This window comes from Pelmatolapia mariae, linkage group LG14, assembly GCF_036321145.2.
Source record: "Pelmatolapia mariae isolate MD_Pm_ZW linkage group LG14, Pm_UMD_F_2, whole genome shotgun sequence".
Classification (NCBI taxonomy): Eukaryota; Metazoa; Chordata; class Actinopteri; order Cichliformes; family Cichlidae; genus Pelmatolapia; species Pelmatolapia mariae.
Window position 1 is genome coordinate 5532029 of NC_086239.1, and position 22328 is coordinate 5554356.

The 22328-nt window shown below is 45.4% G+C and overlaps 1 protein-coding gene across 7 annotated transcripts in view; it reads right to left on the minus strand.

Annotated features, from left to right (window-relative positions):
- fat3a (FAT atypical cadherin 3a) overlaps positions 1–12953 on the minus strand; it is a 335255-nt gene extending 322302 nt beyond the window's left edge. For 5 of the 7 annotated variants that reach the window (XM_063492471.1, XM_063492469.1, XM_063492470.1 and 2 more), the window contains exon 1: positions 12591–12950. In XM_063492471.1, the coding sequence (XP_063348541.1) occupies positions 12591–12792 (202 nt within the window). In that variant the 5' untranslated portion in view covers positions 12793–12950. Of the gene's footprint in view, positions 1–12590 lie in introns of all 7 variants that reach the window. The other 2 variants (XM_063492474.1, XM_063492475.1) reach the window with 2 other exon arrangements.
- Positions 12954–22328: the final 9375 nt, after the last annotated feature.

Here is a 22328-nt window from a genome sequence, read left to right on the forward strand (position 1 = left end):
TTGAATTCAACACGCCCGTGCTGGCAAAATTGGTTTTGCAGCTGTTTGAGCTAAGATTTTCGAGTTATTCACAAAATGAAAACCTATACTTTGTTCTGGGCTAGAACTCCATTCAAATGCATGTAATAGCGAGAAACGCACTGTCTTGGCGAAATAAAGCCTTTTTCTGCAACTTCATACAGACAGATGTAACTTTTGATAGAATACTCAGACATACATATTTATGGCTTTATCTTTTACAAGTTAACACGCCAGTGCTGGCAAAATAGGTTTTGCAGCTGTTTGAGCTAAGAATTTTGAGTTATTCACAAAATGAAAACCTATACTTTGTTCTGGGCTAGAACTCCATTCAAATGCATGTAATAGCGAGAAACGCACTGTCTTGGCGAAATAAAGCCTTTTTCTGCAACTTCATACAGACAGGTGTAACTTTTAGAATACTCAGACATACATATTTATGGCTTTATCTTATAGAATTCAACGCGCCCGTGCTGGGAAAATAGGTTTTGCAGCTGTTTGAGCTAAGAATTTCGAGTTATTCACAAAATGAAAACCTATACTTTGTTCTGGGCTAGAACTCCATTCAAATGCATGTAATAGCGAGAAACGCACTGTCTTGGCGAAATAAAGCCTTTTTCTGCAACTTCATACAGACAGATGTAACTTTTGATAGAATACTCAGACATACATATTTATGGCTTTATCTTATTGAATTCAACACGCCCGTGCTGGCAAAATTGGTTTTGCAGCTGTTTGAGCTAAGAATTTCGAGTTATTCACAAAATGAAAACCTATACTTTGTTCTGGGCTAGAACTCCATTCAAATGCATGTAATAGCGAGAAACGCACTGTCTTGGCGAAATAAAGCCTTTTTCTGCAACTTCATACAGACAGATGTAACTTTTGATAGAATACTCAGACATACATATGTATGGCTTTATCTCACAGATTTCAACACGCCCGTGCTGGGAAAATTGGTTTTGCAGCTGCTTGAGCTAAGATTTTCGAGTTATTCACAAAATGAAAACCTATACTTTGTTCTGGGCTAGAACTCCATTCAAATGCATGTAATAGCGAGAAACGCACTGTCTTGGCGAAATAAAGCCATTTTCTGCAACTTCATACAGACAGATGTAACTTTTGATAGAATACTCAGACATACATATGTATGGCTTTATCTCATAGAATTCAACACGCCCGTGCTGGGAAATAGGTTCTGCAGCTACTTGAGCTAAGATTTTCGAGTTATTCACAAAATGAAAACCTATACTTTGTTCTGGGCTACAACTCCATTCAAATGCATGTAATAGCGAGAAACGCACTGTCTTGGCGAAATAAAGCCTTTTTCTGCAACTTCATACAGACAGATGTAACTTTTGATAGAATACTCAGACATACATATTTATGGCTTTATCTTTTACAAGTTAACACGCCAGTGCTGGCAAAATTGGTTTTGCAGCTGTTTGAGCTAAGAATTTCGAGTTATTCACAAAATGAAAACCTATTCTTTGTTCTGGGCTAGAACTCCATTCAAATGCATGTAATAGCGAGAAACGCACTGTCTTGGCGAAATAAAGCCTTTTTCTGCAACTTCATACAGACAGATGTAACTTTTGATAGAATACTCAGACATACATATTTATAGCTTTATCTTATTGAATTCAACACGCCCGTGCTGGCAAAATTGGTTTTGCAGCTGCTTGAGCTAAGATTTTCGAGTTATTCACAAAATGAAAACCTATACTTTGTGTTGGTTGAGAACTCCATTCAAATGCATGTAATAGCGAGAAACGCACTGTCTTGGCGAAATAAAGCCATTTTCTGCAACTTCATACAGACAGATGAAACTTTTGATAGAAGACTAAGATATACATATTTATGGCTTTATCTTTTACAAGTTAACACGCCAGTGCCGGCAAAATTGGTTTTGCAGCTGTTTGAGCTAAGAATTTCGAGTTATTCACAAAATGAAAACCTATACTTTGTTCTGGGCTAGAACTCCATTCAAATGCATGTAATAGCGAAAAACGCACTGTCTTGGCGAAATAAAGCCTTTTTCTGCAACTTCATACAGACAGATGTAACTTTTGATAGAATACTCAGACATACATATGTATGGCTTTATCTCATAGAATTCAACACGCCCGTGCTGGGAAATAGGTTCTGCAGCTACTTGAGCTAAGATTTTCGAGTTATTCACAAAATGAAAACCTATACTTTGTTCTGGGCTAGAACTCCATTCAAATGCATGTAATAGCGAGAAACGCACTGTCTTGGCGAAATAAAGCCTTTTTCTGCAACTTCATTCAGACAGATGTAACTTTTGATAGAATACTCAGACATACATATTTATGGCTTTATCTTTTACAAGTTAACACGCCAGTGCTGGCAAAATTGGTTTTGCAGCTGTTTGAGCTAAGATTTTCGAGTTATTCACAAAATGAAAACCTATTCTTTGCGCTGGGCTAGAACTCCATTCAAATGCATGCAATAGCGAGAAACGCACTGTCTTGGCGAAATAAAGCCTTTTCCTGCAACTTCATACAGACAGATGTAACTTTTGATAGAATACTCAGACATACATATTTATGGCTTTATCTTATTGAATTCAACACGCCAGTGCTGGCAAAATTGGTTTTGCAGCTGTTTGAGCTAAGAATTTCGAGTTATTCACAAAATGAAAACCTATACTTTGTTCTGGGCTAGAACTCCATTCAAATGCATGTAATAGCGACAAACGCACTGTCTTGGCGAAATAAAGCCTTTTTCTGCAACTTCATACAGACAGGTGTAACTTTTAGAATACTCAGACATACATATTTATGGCTTTATCTTATAGAATTCAACGCGCCCGTGCTGGGAAAATAGGTTTTGCAGCTGTTTGAGCTAAAAATTTCGAGTTATTCACAAAATGAAAACCTATACTTTGTTCTGGGCTAGAACTCCATTCAAATGCATGTAATAGCGAGAAACGCACTGTCTTGGCGAAATAAAGCCTTTTTCTGCAACTTCATACAGACAGATGTAACTTTTGATAGAATACTCAGACATACATATTTATGGCTTTATCTTTTACAAGTTAACACGCCAGTGCTGGCAAAATTGGTTTTGCAGCTGTTTGAGCTAAGAATTTCGAGTTATTCACAAAATGAAAACCTATACTTTGTTCTGGGCTAGAACTCCATTCAAATGCATGTAATAGCGAGAAACGCACTGTCTTGGCGAAATAAAGCCTTTTTCTGCAACTTCATACAGACAGATGTAACTTTTGATAGAATACTCAGACATACATATTTATGGCTTTATCTTTTACAAGTTAACACGCCAGTGCTGGCAAAATTGGTTTTGCAGCTGTTTGAGCTAATAATTTTGAGTTATTCACAAAATGAAAACCTATACTTTGTTCTGGGCTAGAACTCCATTCAAATGCATGTAATAGCGAGAAACGCACTGTCCTGGCGAAATAAAGCCTTTTTCTGCAACTTCATACAGACAGGTGTAACTTTTAGAATACTCAGACATACATATTTATGGCTTTATCTTATAGAATTCAACGCGCCCGTGCTGGCAAAATTGGTTTTGCAGCTGTTTGAGCTAAGAATTTCGAGTTATTCACAAAATGAAAACCTATACTTTGTTCTGGGCTAGAACTCCATTCAAATGCATGTAATAGCGAGAAACGCACTGTCTTGGCGAAATAAAGCCTTTTTCTGCAACTTCATACAGAAAGATGTAACTTTTGATAGAATACTCAGACATACATATGTATGGCTTTATCTTATAGAATTCAACACGCCCGTGCTGGGAAAATAGGTTTTGCAGCTACTTGAGCTAAGATTTTCGAGTTATTCACAAAATGAAAACCTATACTTTGTGTTGGTTGAGAACTCCATTCAAATGCATGTAATGGCGAGAAACGCACTGTCTTGGCGAAATAAAGCCATTTTCTGCAACTTCATACAGACAGATGAAACTTTTGATAGAAGACTAAGATATACATATTTATGGCTTTATCTTTTACAAGTTAACACGCCCGTGCTGGCAAAATTGGTTTTGCAGCTGTTTGAGCTAAGAATTTCGAGTTATTCACAAAATGAAAACCTATACTTTGTTCTGGGCTAGAACTCCATTCAAATGCATGTAATAGCGAGAAACGCACTGTCTTGGCGAAATAAAGCCTTTTTCTGCAACTTCATACAGACAGATGTAACTTTTGATAGAATACTCAGACATACATATTTATGGCTTTATCTTATAGAATTCAACACGCCCGTGCTGGGAAAATAGGTTTTGCAGCTGTTTGAGCTAAGAATTTCGAGTTATTCACAAAATGAAAACCTATACTTTGTTCTTGGCTAGAACTCCATTCAAATGCATGTAATAGCGAGAAACGCACTGTCTTGGCGAAATAAAGCCTTTTTCTGCAACTTCATACAGACAGGTGTAACTTTTAGAATACTCAGACATACATATTTATGGCTTTATCTTATAGAATTCAACACGCCCGTGCTGGGAAAATAGGTTTTGCAGCTACTTGAGCTAAGATTTTCGAGTTATTCACAAAATGAAAACCTATACTTTGTTCTGGGCTAGAACTCCATTCAAATGCATGTAATAGCGAGAAACGCACTGTCTTGGCGAAATAAAGCCTTTTTCTGCAACTTCATACAGACAGATGTAACTTTTGATAGAATACTCAGACATACATATTTATAGCTTTATCTTATTGAATTCAACACGCCCGTGCTGGCAAAATTGGTTTTGCAGCTGTTTGAGCTAAGAATTTCGAGTTATTCACAAAATGAAAACCTATACTTTGTTCTGGGCTAGAACTCCATTCAAATGCATGTAATAGCGAGAAACGCACTGTCTTGGCGAAATAAAGCCTTTTTCTGCAACTTCATACAGACAGATGTAACTTTTGATAGAATACTCAGACATACATATTTATGGCTTTATCTCATAGAATTCAACACGCCCGTGCTGGGAAAATAGGTTTTGCAGCTACTTGAGCTAAGATTTTCGAGTTATTCACAAAATGAAAACCTATACTTTGTGTTGGTTGAGAACTCCATTCAAATGCATGTAATAGCGAGAAACGCACTGTCTTGGCGAAATAAAGCCATTTTCTGCAACTTCATACAGACAGATGAAACTTTTGATAGAAGACTAAGATATACATATTTATGGCTTTATCTTTTACAAGTTAACACGCCAGTGCTGGCAAAATTGGTTTTGCAGCTGTTTGAGCTAAGAATTTCGAGTTATTTACAAAATAAAAACCTATACTTTGTTCTGGGCTAGAACTCCATTCAAATGCATGTAATAGCGAGAAACGCACTGTCTTGGCGAAATAAAGCCTTTTTCTGCAACTTCATACAGACAGATGTAACTTTTGATAGAAGACTGAGACATACATATTTATAGCTTTATCTTATTGAATTCAACACGCCCGTGCTGGCAAAATTGGTTTTGCAGCTGTTTGAGCTAAGAATTTCAAGTTATTCACAAAATGAAAACCTATACTTTGTGTTGGTTGAGAACTCCATTCAAATGCATGTAATAGCGAGAAACGCACTGTCTTGGCGAAATAAAGCCATTTTCTGCAACTTCATACAGACAGATGAAACTTTTGATAGAAGACTAAGATATACATATTTATGGCTTTATCTTTTACAAGTTAACACGCCCGTGCTGGCAAAATTGGTTTTGCAGCTGTTTGAGCTAAGAATTTCGAGTTATTCACAAAATGAAAACCTATTCTTTGTTCTGGGCTAGAACTCCATTCAAATGCATGTAATAGCGAGAAACGCACTGTCTTGGCGAAATAAAGCCTTTTTCTGCAACTTCATACAGACAGATGTAACTTTTGATAGAATACTCAGACATACATATTTATAGCTTTATCTTATTGAATTCAACACGCCCGTGCTGGCAAAATTGGTTTTGCAGCTGTTTGAGCTAAGAATTTCGAGTTATTCACAAAATGAAAACCTATACTTTGTTCTGGGCTAGAACTCCATTCAAATGCATGTAATAGCGAGAAACGCACTGTCTTGGCGAAATAAAGCCTTTTTCTGCAACTTCATACAGACAGATGTAACTTTTGATAGAATACTCAGACATACATATTTATGGCTTTATCTTATTGAATTCAACACGCCCGTGCTGGCAAAATTGGTTTTGCAGCTGTTTGAGCTAAGAATTTCGAGTTATTCACAAAATGAAAACCTATACTTTGTTCTGGGCTAGAACTCCATTCAAATGCATGTAATAGCGAGAAACGCACTGTCTTGGCGAAATAAAGCCTTTTTCTGCAACTTCATACAGAAAGATGTAACTTTTGATAGAATACTCAGACATCCATATGTATGGCTTTATCTCATAGAATTCAACACGCCCGTGCTGGGAAAATAGGTTTTGCAGCTACTTGAGCTAAGATTTTCGAGTTATTCACAAAATGAAAACCTATACTTTGTGTTGGTTGAGAACTCCATTCAAATGCATGTAATAGCGAGAAACGCACTGTCTTGGCGAAATAAAGCCATTTTCTGCAACTTCATACAGACAGATGAAACTTTTGATAGAAGACTAAGATATACATATTTATGGCTTTATCTTTTACAAGTTAACACGCCCGTGCTGGCAAAATTGGTTTTGCAGCTGTTTGAGCTAAGAATTTCGAGTTATTCACAAAATGAAAACCTATACTTTGTTCTGGGCTAAAACTCCATTCAAATGCATGTAATAGCGAGAAACGCACTGTCTTGGCGAAATAAAGCCTTTTTCTGCAACTTCATACAGACAGATGTAACTTTTGATAGAATACTGAGACATACATATGTATGGCTTTATCTCATAGAATTCAACACGCCCGTGCTGGGAAAATTGGTTTTGCAGCTGCTTGAGCTAAGATTTTCGAGTTATTCACAAAATGAAAACCTATACTTTTTGTTGGTTGAGAACTCCATTCAAATGCATGTAATAGCGAGAAACGCACTGTCTTGGCGAAATAAAGCCTTTTTCTGCAACTTCATACAGACAGATGAAACTTTTGATAGAAGACTAAGATATACATATTTATGGCTTTATCTTTTACAAGTTAACACGCCAGTGCTGGCAAAATTGGTTTTGCAGCTGTTTGAGCTAAGAATTTCGAGTTATTCACAAAATGAAAACCTATACTTTGTTCTGGGCTAAAACTCCATTCAAATGCATGTAATAGCGAGAAACGCACTGTCTTGGCGAAATAAAGCCTTTTTCTGCAACTTCATACAGAAAGATGTAACTTTTGATAGAATACTCAGACATACATATGTATGGCTTTATCTTATAGAATTCAACACGCCCGTGCTGGGAAAATAGGTTTTGCAGCTGCTTGAGCCTAGGGACAACTATGGAGATATTGAGCTTTTTATAATGGTTATACTGAGTTATGGAATGCAAAGCCCATGTTTCCTTTCGCAGTCTTTGACGTCAATGATTGTGTATTGGGACCAACATTCCAGGAAGTCTGTATAGCCCAACTTTGCTCACCCAATATCCAGCTTTGCTCACCCAGTAGCCAGATATGAGTGTTAGTGACCCATTTTTCCATTAACGACCGAAAAGGTCAGAAAATTACTCTTACTTCCAATATCCAGCTTTGCTCACCCAATATCCAGATATGAGTCTGTATAGCCCAGCTTTAGCCCAGCTTTGCTCACCCAATATCCAGATATGAGTCTTTTTCCATTAACGACACAAAAGGTCAGAAAATTACTCTTACTTCACTAACTACTGAGTCCCACAGTGATGACAATTGTAAACCCGCAACTTTTTATGAAACAACCACATTGACACCATTAGATGCTTTTTTACAGAAAAATGTTTTTAGATCATGATTGTTAGCGAGCGGTACTCAGACCCCAGGGGCTCTCCAGATCCCCCCCAGGTGTGTCATATGATTCCTGAAAGGAACACACACACACACACACACACACACACACACACACACACACACACACACACACACAAAAGATTTAAAATAAAAGTTACTTTAGGCTAGGGCCTAGTTGAGGATATTTTTTTTACTCCAGAGCTCCCACATAATGCAATGACACAACTCCCTGTGGGACATGTGTCTGCAGCTAGAATTGAAGGACCATTTGCATGGAGACAAATAAAACTCAAAAACACGCTCAAGTGACCGTGACATGATAATTTTAACAACACTGTATTGAATGCAGTGATTTGCATAGAAGATGTGGGAACATAGTGAGAATCTCTGGTGGGGATGCAAGTGGAACACAGGGTGAGGCTTGTTAATTCCACAGCTGAGGTACTTGCAAATATAGCATCCATTGGAAATGTGGACACGAGTGAAATAACAGCAGTGGAGTAGAAACCCTGAAGACCAACTGCTATTGACTTAGCCTGACATATTTTTGTATATGTACTTTATGCTTTCTCTCTCTTGAAAGTTGTTAATTCCTTGCATTACATACTTTAGCCTTCCTCTTTCTGTTATCACCTCTTATGTTAACGGGTCGGTTTTGACCCGTGAATTAAATCAGCTATAAAATACACTAAAAACAATAAGTTATCATCCAATTTGTTTCTCATCTCTTGGTTACCTTGTTAGGCTTCTTTATATATGAAAATGTTGGTTTCAATACTTTTGGTGTGGGCCTCTGAGTCTTTTTTGTTACTATACCCCTCGATTTCAATTTAAAAAAATTGTAAAATTAACCTCAAGAGAATCATATTAATAAATAAAAGGTTTTTGTGTTACCTGACTATTACTGAGTCCTTATTTAAGGACACATCTCTTAAATAAATCTGTTTTATTGATTTTTTCATTTTAAGATTAATAACTAAAATGACATCTACGGTGTTACAGGTCAATTTCGACCCATAGATATTTACATAAAGAAAAGACAAAAAAAATTGGGTTTTTTTTTAACAGTAGACCTATAAACTGAAAAAACAGAAAAAGTCCACTCCTCCTTTGTTTTGGTTATAGTCATGGGTAATTGTGGGCTTTTTATCACTTCCCAATGATACAGCTACACCTCTGTGAAGTTTCCTTTGTGAAGTTCTTGTCCGAGGTCATATCTGGTAAAAAATAAAATAAAATAAAATATCACAGCTGATATTGTGACCCTGCAATCCAGTGGTCATATCGAGGACCACACATTTTCATTGTTTCTTCTCAGGGGTGCCACTCGCAGCTTTGACTCTGAAAATCTATACATTCCAGGCATAGTTGGTTTTTACATCACAGGCTTCCCAGATTTTTCTGCCGTATTTCCCTGGTTTACTGGGTATGTATTGCCGGAAGGGGCATTTTCCTCGAAAAGTGGACAAGACGTTCATCCACTGTCACCTCTGGCCCTGGGATGAACATCAGTGGAAGAAGCTGCACCCATCTCTCCCAGACATCCGTGATGGGTGCAAGATTGTCAGACCTCAGTCTGGTCTCTCTATTGTCAAATCTGAGGACTCTTGAATCAAAATGATATCAAATGTGTGAAATGACATTGTTGCCCAGAAAATATTTCTGCCTATCGATGCGTCCCATAGACTATCAGTGGCCTCATTGCAGCATCTGTACACTCCAGCAAGAAGAACACCAATGAAAGCATCCAGGTATTCCTCATCAATATCTTTCCACATGTTGCCATCTTTTTTTCCTTCAAGGTTTATCATAGTAATGATGATTCTTTTTAGTGACAATGGCATAAATAGCTCAAAACATCTCTTGATGTCACTGACTTTGGTCAGAGCAAACCTTGTGATTCCAGAGGTCATTTTGATGACATTTGCAGCAGCTGCCCTGCTATGTACATCATGAGGTACTGAGCTCCAAAAGATCTTACCATTTTTGGACTTGAATCTTTCAGCAGGAGTACCTTCAGCACCAGCGACCTCCACCTCTGATCAGATGTGTCTGTGTCTTCTGGATGATAGTCCACATTGTCTTCCTCCTTAGAAACCTGCCCGTCTGAATCGCTATGCTGCTCTGTGTCCTCTCCTTCATTTTCACCAAAAATATGATCCAGAACTTGGCTCACTGTGAATCTTCTTCTCATTTTTGTATGCTGCAAGTTGTAAATGTGCACTCTGGAAGGCAAATGGCCACTCAAATGAGTGAATTCACCTCACGTCTTGACATGCCCATCTTTATTTTATTTTGTTTTTGTGCAGGTATACTGGAAAAACATGCAAAATAAGAATCCCCTAAAGCTCATATGATTAGGAGAGGAGCTTGCTGTCAGTGTTTTAGCTGACAGTGCACTTATGATTTCAGTTTTGGCTTTAATTATTGCTTTATACTCATAATATTATACCTGGGTCAAAACCGACCCTAACAACACCAAGGTCATAATTTCAACTAGGGAATTTTTTAATTTAGTGAAAAGATTTTATTTTGTAGAAATAGAGGTTCCTGACAAAGCCAAAAAGCCTTGATACAACAAACAAATGTGATTTTTTTTTAAGCATTTGAAATTTAAAATGGGTCGGTGCCGACCCTAACACGTGAGGAAGGTTAAGTTAATTTTTTGCTGGCAGATTTTAAAACAACAACAACAAAGAAACAAACAAAAAAAATGAGATTTAGAATATAACATGCAGCGTTCTATAGATGGATACATAAAAAGATAAATTACATATATGTGCTAACTTGCTAAACACTTTCTTTGCTACGTTTATGATAAATGGATTTGACAGTAGATAAAACACATGTGTGTCAGCCTTGGCTCATTAAAGTTCTTCTCTTTAAATGAACTTTGTCTGTGTATGTTTCAGGTTCTGTCACGGGCTGCCGGGGCAGACTGTGTGGAGTAAGTAGCGGACCCAAGAGCAGACAGAGGCGAGGAGACGAAACTGGAACTTTAACAAAAAGCGAGCCTTTTATTGAGGGCCGAAAACTCACAAAAAGGCAACAAGGTAACTGAGGGAAACCTGAACAAAGACTAGGAAACTAGGACTCTTACTGAGAAGTTTGACTATGACAAAATAATAAACAAACGATTACTGACTATGGCTGGGAAACTGTGGCAAGGGGTAGGGGAGATAACACAGACGACGCGGTACAGACTGCATGAAACACAGAGACTAAATACACATGAGGGATAATCAGGGGAAGTGGCCACACATGGGAACACAGCTGACACACATGAACCTAACGACAGGACAGGAGAAGTGAAACTGAATACACTGACATAGAATACAGATTTTCAAAGTAAAACAGGAAACATGGAGACTAGACATGACATGAACTAAACATAACCACACAGACCTGACGCATGAACGAAGGAGACCCAGCACAGGGGGATATGACATAAACAACTACGAAACAGGACGATACAGCAATCCATAAATTAACTAGGTGAACTAACCTAAGGCACAAATGAATACAAAAGATACATAAAACTCAAACACTGGGTCGCTCGACCCAGGACCATGACAGGTTCTGCACTCTCAAAGACTGAATGAACCAGCATTGCAGCCATGGGTCATAGTTAGCATCACAGGGAAGATTGAAGCTGCCCACTGCACCTGTATGGCCAGAGTCGCGGAGACCTGCACCCATGTTTCTGCTCTTCTGTTTGAAGTAGAAACAACAGTGTTGATCCGTGGCACAAGGACTGTTACAGATGAACCTGCAAACTGGGTTTAGCTGGGTACTATGACCAAGATACAGCCAGAGGTTGGCCATAAGATAGACTTCTCCTCTTTAGCTGCCCAGAAAAAGGCTCTCAATCAAAACATAAACGTATTATCCCTAGTGACAGGTAAAAGAAGCCCTCCTCAGAAAAGAAAAAATCCACCTGCTACTGTGGAGGAGTTGTCTCAACTGATGGGAAAATATTTCTCCAAGCATAGTTCTGTTCTGAATAACCCATACTGTTTTATTTATGGGGTCTACATTTGTGCCTTGCCATGTAAATTTGCATTCACTGAATATGTACTTAACGCTGTTAAAAAGGTGAATAAAGAAATTAAACAAATTTTTGCCTTTTAATTAAAACCACTTTGTGGAACATCACACCAGTTACAATGTAGAATCAATGTCATATATAGTTTACAAATGACAAAATGTTCACATAAAATCATGAGAACTTTCAAATAATATCACCCACTACTAGCATTCTGTAATTTACTGTCTCTTTTGAAAACTTATCACTACATATACAGCACAAGACATTTAAGATTATTTAACAAGAGCATTTTTCCCTGGTTTTACTACCACACTTGGGCAAATGTTCACCAAAACGCAGCAAACCTTCGCCATCTTATCCAGAAGGGTCACCTCTTCACCCTCACATGGAAGAAGTAATCTGATTGGCATGGTGGTATTTAGCATGTAGTTTAAAGCAGGGATTTCGCACTGCCCCATGTGTAGCGTTGGAACCCAGTCAGAATTTGTTTCATCTATATTGTTTGCCTCCAATATTGAAAAACAATTAGCAATGCTATGAATAGAACGTAAAACTACAAAATCACTCATTAGGATGTTTGTTCTACTTTTCTATGACCTCAGAGCGCATTGAAAATAAAACTAATTGGTTATAAAGAGTAATATGAACTCATTTAGAACTTACCTGAATGAAAATGTCTGGAGCACACCAACAGATATCTGTGGATGGTACAAAACTGGATATCAGCTCGTCTCACAGCTGCTGTCCAGGCTAGACACCTTCTTTTAGTAACATCTGATACATGAGCTCCTTCACGTTGCTTCCAGTTGGGGAAACAATAAAAATAGAGCCCCTTTTCCAACTTATTCCCTTCCCGATCTAACATTACAATTGACAACACAGCAAGGTCGTACCATTGCTGGTGCTATCCGTGTGCTTTCACTCCTTTAGACCTTTTTTTGGTCTGCTAAAATGCCATCTCGGTGGTCATGCCCCCTCCCGTGACATCACGCTCCATGGTAAAAAGCAAAATGGTGGATTAACGCCACCAACTGGTGTGGAGTGTGGACCAAAATGAAAAAGAAAAAAAATTTAAATCCTCCCAAACAAATGGGTCTACCTTAAAACCAAAATACAGCCTTATATCTTTCACTTATAGAGTTTGTGCAGAATAAGTCAATGAAGTCCAACTTCACTCTCATGTCATCCAGCTATTTGATCAGTTGTCTCCTTTCTTCTGACAATGCAATAAAACGTGTTCTATTGTTTCCTGTTCCCTACTGCAGTCACACTCCCCTGTGTAGTGTTTTCCTATTAAAACTAATGTGCTATTCAAACCAGTGTGTCCGAATCTAAGTCGAGATATAACCATCTCCTCTCTCCTGTCATGCTGGGCACTCAGAGACACTCCCTTAGATAGTGGCAGGAAAACTAGATCAATAAGCAGCAGGAGGTGGTTAATCAGGCTAAGTGCCTGGGCCAAAGCAGGGAGCCCATAATAAGCTCTGCAAAGGCAAACTAGAGAATGAGGAGAGAGAGACTAAAGAAAACCAAACAACATGTAGCCTGGCATGACAGTAACACCCCCTTAAAAAGAGCCTCCAGGCTTGTCCAGATGCTGACGATGGAAGTCAGGGAGCTGGTTCAGTAAATGTGGTAGATATTGGTGACAGAAAGGAGCAGGTATTATTGCCTGCAATGAAGGGTCTGCATAGTTGATGTTGGGTGTTTACTCTTTGTATATGGCGAAGATGGCCTTACAAAAGACCCTAGTGCGGTGTAGTTGGCCTCAAACAGCAGCACAGGCCCTGGTGTGGTGTAGTTGGCCTCAACCAGCAGCACAGGCCCTGGTGTGGTGTAGTTGGCCTCAACCAGCAGCACAGGCCCTGGTGTGGTGAAGTTGGCCTCAGCCATAATCACAGGCCCTGGTGTGGTGAAGATGGCCTTGGCCAGAAGCAAAGGCACTCCTGTGGTGTAGATGGCCTAGGAGAGAGCCACAGGCCATTGTCTGCAACGAATGGTCTACAATGTCGATGTTGGGTTTTTACTCTTTGTATACGGCGAAGATGGCCTTCCAAAAGGCCCTGGTGCGGTGTAGTTGGCCTCAACCAGCAGCACAGGCCCTGGTGTGGTTTAGGTTGCCTCAGCAAGAAGCACAGGACCTGGTGTGGAGTAGTGGGCTCAGCAAGAAGCAAAGGCACTGGTGTGGTCAAGATGGCCTCAACAAGCAGCACAGGCCCTGGTGTGGTGTAGTTGGCCTCAACCAGCAGCACAGGCCCTGATGTGTTGTACAAGGCCACAGCCAGTGCCACAGGCCCTGGTGTGGCGTAGTTGGGCTCAACAAGCAGCACAGGCCCAGGTGTGGTGTAGTTGGCCTCGGCCTGAAGCAAAGGCGCTGGTGTGGTGTATTTGGCCTCAGCCATAATCACAGGCCCTGGTGTGGTGAAGATGGCCTTGGCCAGAAGCAAAGGCACTCCTGTGGTGTAGATGGCCTAGGACAGAGCCACAGGCCATTGTCTGCAATAAAGCGTCTACAATGTAGATGTTGGGTTTTTACTCTTTGTATACGGCGAAGATGGCATTCCAAAAGGCCCTGGTGCGGTGTAGTTGGCCTCAAACAGCAGCACAGGCCATGTTGTGGTTTAGGTTGCCTCAGCAAGAAGCACAGGACGTGGTGTGGAGTAGTGGGCTCAGCCAGAAGCACTGGCCTTGGTGTGGTGAAGGTGGCTTCAGCCAGCAGCACAGGCCATGGTGTGGTGTAGGTGGTCTCAGCAAGAAGCACAGACCCTGGTGTGGTGTAGTCGCCTCGGCCAGAAGCAGAGCACTGTTGTGGTGCAGATGGCCTCAGCCAGTGCCACAGGCCCTAGTCTGGTGTAGTTGGCCTCAACCACCAGCACAGGCCATGGTGTGGTGTAGGTGGTCTCAGCAAGAAGCACAGACCCTGGTGTGGTGTAGTCGCCTCGGCCAGAAGCAGAACACTGTTGTGGTGCAGATGGCCTCAGCCAGTGCCACAGGCCCTAGTCTGGTGTAGTTGGCCTCAACCAGCAGCACAGGCCCTGGTGTGGTGTATTTGGCCTCAGCCATAATCACAGGCCCTGGTGTGGTGAAGATGGCCACAGCCAGAGCCACAGGCCCTGGTGTGGTGTAGTTGGCCTCAACAAGCAGCACAGGCCCTGGTGTGGTGAAGATGGCCACAGCCAGAGCCACAGGCCCTGGTGAGGTGAAGTTTGCCTCAGCAAGAAGCACAGGCCCTGGTGTGGTGTAGTTGACCTCGGCCAGAAGCAGAGCATTGTTGTGTTGTAGATGGCCTCAGCCAGAGCCACAGGCCCTGGTGTCGTTTAGTAGGCCTCAACCAGCAGCACAGGCCCTGTTGTGGTGTATTTGGCCTCAGCCATAATCACAGGCCCTGGTGTGGTGAAGATGGCCTTGGCCAGAAGCAAAGGCACTCCTGTGGTGTAGATGGCCTAGGACAGAGCCACAGGCCATTGTCTGCAATGAAGGGTCTACAATGTCGATGTTGGGTTTTTACTCTTTGTATACAGCGAAGATGGCCTTCCAAAAGACCCTGGTGCGGTGTAGTTGGCCTCAAACAGCAGCACAGGCCATGTTGTGGTTTAGGTTGCTTCAGCAAGAAGCACAGGACCTGGTGTGGAGTAGTGGGCTCAGCCAGAAGCACTGGCCTTGGTGTGGTGAAGGTGGCTTCAGCCAGCAGCACAGGCCATGGTGTGGTGTAGGTGGTCTCAGCAAGAAGCAATGGCACTGGTGTGGTCAAGATGGCCTCAACCAGCAGCACAGGCCCTGATGTGTTGTACATGGCCACAGCCAGTGCCACAGGCCGTGGTGTGGCGTAGTTGGGCTCAACAAGCAGCACAGGCCCTGGTGTGGTGTAGTTGGCCTCGGCCTGAAGCAAAGGCCCTGGTGTGGTGTGGATGGCCTAGGAAGGAGCCACAGGCCATTGTCTGCAATGAAGGGTCTACAATGTCGATGTTGGGTATTTACTCTTTGTATACGGCGAAGATGGCCTTCCAAAAGGCCCTGGTGTGGTGTAGTTGGCCTCAAACAGCACCACAGGCTCTGTTGTGGTTTAGGTTGCCTCAGCAAGAAGCACAGGACCTGGTGTGGAGTAGTGGGCTCAGCCAGAAGCACTGGCCTTGGTGTGGTGAAGGTGGCTTCAGCCAGCAGCACAGGCCATGGTGTGGTGTAGGTGGTCTCAGCAAGAAGCACAGACCCTGGTGTGGTGTAGTCGCCTCGGCCAGAAGCAGAGCACTGTTGTGGTGCAGATGGCCTCAGCCAGAGCCACAGGACCTAGTCTGGTGTAGTTGGCCTCAGCCAGCAGCACAGGCCCTGGTGTGGTGTATTTGGCCTCAGCCATAATCACAGGCCCTGGTGTTTTGAAGATGGCCACAGCCAGAGCCACAGGCCCTGGTGTGGTGTAGTTGGCCTCAACCAGCAGCACAGGCCCTGGTGTGGTGAAGATGGCCACAGCCAGAGCCACAGGCCCTGTTGTGGTGAAGTTTGCCTCAGCAAGAAGCACAGGCCCTGGTGTGGTGTAGTTGACCTCGGCCAGAAGCAGAGCATTGTTGTGTTGTAGATGGCCTCAGCCAGAGCCACAGGCCCTGTTGTGGTGTAGTTGGCCTCAATCAGCAGCACAGGCCCTGGTGTGGTTTAGTTGGCCTCAACCAGCATCACAGGCCGTGGTGTGGTGTATTTGGCCTCAGCCATAATCACAGGCCCTGGTGTGGTGAAGATGGCCTTGGCCAGAAGCAAAGGCACTCCTGTGGTGTGGATGGCCTAGGACAGAGCCACAGGCCATTGTCTGCAATGAAGGGTCTACGATGTCGATGTTGGGTTTTTACTCTTTGTATACAGCGAAGATGGCCTTCCAAAAGGCCCTGGTGCGGTGTAGTTGGCCTCAAACAGCAGCACAGGCCATGGTGTGGTTTAGGTTGCTTCAGCAAGAAGCACAGGACCTGGTGTGGAGTAGTGGGCTCAGCCAGAAGCACTGGCCTTGGTGTGGTGAAGGTGGCTTCAGCCAGCAGCACAGGCCATGGTGTGGTGTAGGTGGTCTCAGCAAGAAGCAAAGGCACTGGTGTGGTGAAGATGGCCTCAACCAGCAGCACAGGCCCTGATGTGTTGTACATGGCCACAGCCAGTGCCACAGGCCCTGGTGTGGCGTAGTTGGGCTCAACAAGCAGCACAGGCCTAGGTGTGGTGTAGTTGGCCTCGGCCTGAAGCAAAGGCCCTGGTGTGGTGTGGCTGGCCTAGGAAGGAGCCACAGGCCATTGTCTGCAATAAAAGGTCTACAATGTCGATGTTGGGTATTTACTCTTTGTATACGGCGAAGATGGCCTTCCAAAAGGCCATGGTGCAGTGTAGTTGGCCTCAAACAGCAGCACAGGCCATGTTGTGGTTTAGGTTGCCTCAGCAAGAAGCACAGGACGTGGTGTGGAGTAGTGGGCTCAGCCAGGAGCACTGGCCTTGGTGTGGTGAAGGTGGCTTCAGCCAGCAGCACAGGCCATGGTGTGGTGTAGGTGGTCTCAGCAAGAAGCACAGACCCTGGTGTGGTGTAGTTGCCTCGGCCAGAAGCAGAGCACTGTTGTGGTGCAGATGGCCTCAGCCAGTGCCACAGGCCCTAGTGTGGTGTAGTTGGCCTCAACCAGAGCCACAGGCCCTGTTGTGGTGTATTTGGCCTCAGCCATAATCACAGGCCCTGGTGTGGTGAAGATGGCCACAGCCAGAGCCACAGGCCCTGGTGTGGTGTAGTTTGCCTCAGCAAGAAGCACAGGCCCTGGTGTGGTGTAGTTGACCTCGGCCAGAAGCAGGGCATTGTTGTGTTGTAGATGGCCTCAGCCAGAGCCACAGGCCCTGTTGTGGTGTAGTTGGCCTCAACCAGCAGCACAGGCCCTGGTGTGGTTTAGTTGGCCTCAACCAGCAGCACAGGCCCTGTTGTGGTGTATTTGGCCTCAGCCATAATCACAGGCCCTGGTGTGGTGAAGATGGCCTTGGCCAGAAGCACAGGCCGTGGTGTGGTGTATTTGGCCTCAGCCATAATCACAGGCCCTGGTGCGGTGTAGTTGGCCTCAAACAGCAGCACAGGCCATGGTGTGGTTTAGGTTGCTTCAGCAAGAAGCACAGGACCTGGTGTGGAGTAGTGGGCTCAGCCAGAAGCACTGGCCTTGGTGTGGTGAAGGTGGCTTCAGCCAGCAGCACAGGCCATGGTGTGGTGTAGGTGGTCTCAGCAAGAAGCAAAGGCACTGGTGTGGTGAAGATGGCCTCAACCAGCAGCACAGGCCCTGATGTGTTATACATGGCCACAGCCAGTGCCACAGGCCCTGGTGTGGCGTAGTTGGCCTCAACCAGCAGCACAGGCCCTGGTGTGGTTTAGTTGGCCTCAACCAGCAGCACAGGCCCTGTTGTGGTGTATTTGGCCTCAGCCATAATCACAGGCCCTGGTGTGGTGAAGATGGCCTTGGCCAGAAGCAAAGGCACTCCTATGGTGTGGATGGCCTAGGACAGAGCCACAGGCCATTGTCTGCAATGAAGGGTCTACAATGTCGATGTTGGGTTTTTACTCTTTGTATACGGCGAAGATGGCCTTCCAAATGGCCCTGGTGCGGTGTAGTTGGCCTCAAACAGCAGCACAGGCCATGTTGTGGTGTAGTTGGCCTCGGCCTGAAGCAAAGGCGCTGGTGTGGTGTATTTGGCCTCAGCCATAATCACAGGCCCTGGTGTGGTGAAGATGGCCTTGGCCAGAAGCAAAGGCACTCCTGTGGTGTAGATGGCCTAGGACAGAGCCACAGGCCATTGTCTGCAATAAAGCGTCTACAATGTAGATGTTGGGTTTTTACTCTTTGTATACGGCGAAGATGGCATTCCAAAAGGCCCTGGTGCGGTGTAGTTGGCCTCAAACAGCACCACAGGCCATGTTGTGGTTTAGGTTGCCTCAGCAAGAAGCACAGGACGTGGTGTGGAGTAGTGGGCTCAGCCAGAAGCACTGGCCTTGGTGTGGTGAAGGTGGCTTCAGCCAGCAGCACAGGCCATGGTGTGGTGTAGGTGGTCTCAGCAAGAAGCACAGACCCTGGTGTGGTGTAGTCGCCTCGGCCAGAAGCAGAGCACTGTTGTGGTGCAGATGGCCTCAGCCAGTGCCACAGGCCCTAGTCTGGTGTAGTTGGCCTCAACCACCAGCACAGGCCATGGTGTGGTGTAGGTGGTCTCAGCAAGAAGCACAGACCCTGGTGTGGTGTAGTCGCCTCGGCCAGAAGCAGAACACTGTTGTGGTGCAGATGGCCTCAGCCAGTGCCACAGGCCCTAGTCTGGTGTAGTTGGCCTCAACCAGCAGCACAGGCCCTGGTGTGGTGTATTTGGCCTCAGCCATAATCACAGGCCCTGGTGTGGTGAAGATGGCCACAGCCAGAGCCACAGGCCCTGGTGTGGTGTAGTTGGCCTCAACAAGCAGCACAGGCCCTGGTGTGGTGAAGATGGCCACAGCCAGAGCCACAGGCCCTGGTGAGGTGAAGTTTGCCTCAGCAAGAAGCACAGGCCCTGGTGTGGTGTAGTTGACCTCGGCCAGAAGCAGAGCATTGTTGTGTTGTAGATGGCCTCAGCCAGAGCCACAGGCCCTGGTGTCGTTTAGTAGGCCTCAACCAGCAGCACAGGCCCTGTTGTGGTGTATTTGGCCTCAGCCATAATCACAGGCCCTGGTGTGGTGAAGATGGCCTTGGCCAGAAGCAAAGGCACTCCTGTGGTGTAGATGGCCTAGGACAGAGCCACAGGCCATTGTCTGCAATGAAGGGTCTACAATGTCGATGTTGGGTTTTTACTCTTTGTATACAGCGAAGATGGCCTTCCAAAAGACCCTGGTGCGGTGTAGTTGGCCTCAAACAGCAGCACAGGCCATGTTGTGGTTTAGGTTGCTTCAGCAAGAAGCACAGGACCTGGTGTGGAGTAGTGGGCTCAGCCAGAAGCACTGGCCTTGGTGTGGTGAAGGTGGCTTCAGCCAGCAGCACAGGCCATGGTGTGGTGTAGGTGGTCTCAGCAAGAAGCAATGGCACTGGTGTGGTCAAGATGGCCTCAACCAGCAGCACAGGCCCTGATGTGTTGTACATGGCCACAGCCAGTGCCACAGGCCGTGGTGTGGCGTAGTTGGGCTCAACAAGCAGCACAGGCCCTGGTGTGGTGTAGTTGGCCTCGGCCTGAAGCAAAGGCCCTGGTGTGGTGTGGATGGCCTAGGAAGGAGCCACAGGCCATTGTCTGCAATGAAGGGTCTACAATGTCGATGTTGGGTATTTACTCTTTGTATACGGCGAAGATGGCCTTCCAAAAGGCCCTGGTGTGGTGTAGTTGGCCTCAAACAGCACCACAGGCTCTGTTGTGGTTTAGGTTGCCTCAGCAAGAAGCACAGGACCTGGTGTGGAGTAGTGGGCTCAGCCAGAAGCACTGGCCTTGGTGTGGTGAAGGTGGCTTCAGCCAGCAGCACAGGCCATGGTGTGGTGTAGGTGGTCTCAGCAAGAAGCACAGACCCTGGTGTGGTGTAGTCGCCTCGGCCAGAAGCAGAGCACTGTTGTGGTGCAGATGGCCTCAGCCAGAGCCACAGGACCTAGTCTGGTGTAGTTGGCCTCAGCCAGCAGCACAGGCCCTGGTGTGGTGTATTTGGCCTCAGCCATAATCACAGGCCCTGGTGTTTTGAAGATGGCCACAGCCAGAGCCACAGGCCCTGGTGTGGTGTAGTTGGCCTCAACCAGCAGCACAGGCCCTGGTGTGGTGAAGATGGCCACAGCCAGAGCCACAGGCCCTGTTGTGGTGAAGTTTGCCTCAGCAAGAAGCACAGGCCCTGGTGTGGTGTAGTTGACCTCGGCCAGAAGCAGAGCATTGTTGTGTTGTAGATGGCCTCAGCCAGAGCCACAGGCCCTGTTGTGGTGTAGTTGGCCTCAATCAGCAGCACAGGCCCTGGTGTGGTTTAGTTGGCCTCAACCAGCATCACAGGCCGTGGTGTGGTGTATTTGGCCTCAGCCATAATCACAGGCCCTGGTGTGGTGAAGATGGCCTTGGCCAGAAGCAAAGGCACTCCTGTGGTGTGGATGGCCTAGGACAGAGCCACAGGCCATTGTCTGCAATGAAGGGTCTACGATGTCGATGTTGGGTTTTTACTCTTTGTATACAGCGAAGATGGCCTTCCAAAAGGCCCTGGTGCGGTGTAGTTGGCCTCAAACAGCAGCACAGGCCATGGTGTGGTTTAGGTTGCTTCAGCAAGAAGCACAGGACCTGGTGTGGAGTAGTGGGCTCAGCCAGAAGCACTGGCCTTGGTGTGGTGAAGGTGGCTTCAGCCAGCAGCACAGGCCATGGTGTGGTGTAGGTGGTCTCAGCAAGAAGCAAAGGCACTGGTGTGGTGAAGATGGCCTCAACCAGCAGCACAGGCCCTGATGTGTTGTACATGGCCACAGCCAGTGCCACAGGCCCTGGTGTGGCGTAGTTGGGCTCAACAAGCAGCACAGGCCTAGGTGTGGTGTAGTTGGCCTCGGCCTGAAGCAAAGGCCCTGGTGTGGTGTGGCTGGCCTAGGAAGGAGCCACAGGCCATTGTCTGCAATAAAAGGTCTACAATGTCGATGTTGGGTATTTACTCTTTGTATACGGCGAAGATGGCCTTCCAAAAGGCCATGGTGCAGTGTAGTTGGCCTCAAACAGCAGCACAGGCCATGTTGTGGTTTAGGTTGCCTCAGCAAGAAGCACAGGACGTGGTGTGGAGTAGTGGGCTCAGCCAGGAGCACTGGCCTTGGTGTGGTGAAGGTGGCTTCAGCCAGCAGCACAGGCCATGGTGTGGTGTAGGTGGTCTCAGCAAGAAGCACAGACCCTGGTGTGGTGTAGTTGCCTCGGCCAGAAGCAGAGCACTGTTGTGGTGCAGATGGCCTCAGCCAGTGCCACAGGCCCTAGTGTGGTGTAGTTGGCCTCAACCAGAGCCACAGGCCCTGTTGTGGTGTATTTGGCCTCAGCCATAATCACAGGCCCTGGTGTGGTGAAGATGGCCACAGCCAGAGCCACAGGCCCTGGTGTGGTGTAGTTTGCCTCAGCAAGAAGCACAGGCCCTGGTGTGGTGTAGTTGACCTCGGCCAGAAGCAGGGCATTGTTGTGTTGTAGATGGCCTCAGCCAGAGCCACAGGCCCTGTTGTGGTGTAGTTGGCCTCAACCAGCAGCACAGGCCCTGGTGTGGTTTAGTTGGCCTCAACCAGCAGCACAGGCCCTGTTGTGGTGTATTTGGCCTCAGCCATAATCACAGGCCCTGGTGTGGTGAAGATGGCCTTGGCCAGAAGCACAGGCCGTGGTGTGGTGTATTTGGCCTCAGCCATAATCACAGGCCCTGGTGCGGTGTAGTTGGCCTCAAACAGCAGCACAGGCCATGGTGTGGTTTAGGTTGCTTCAGCAAGAAGC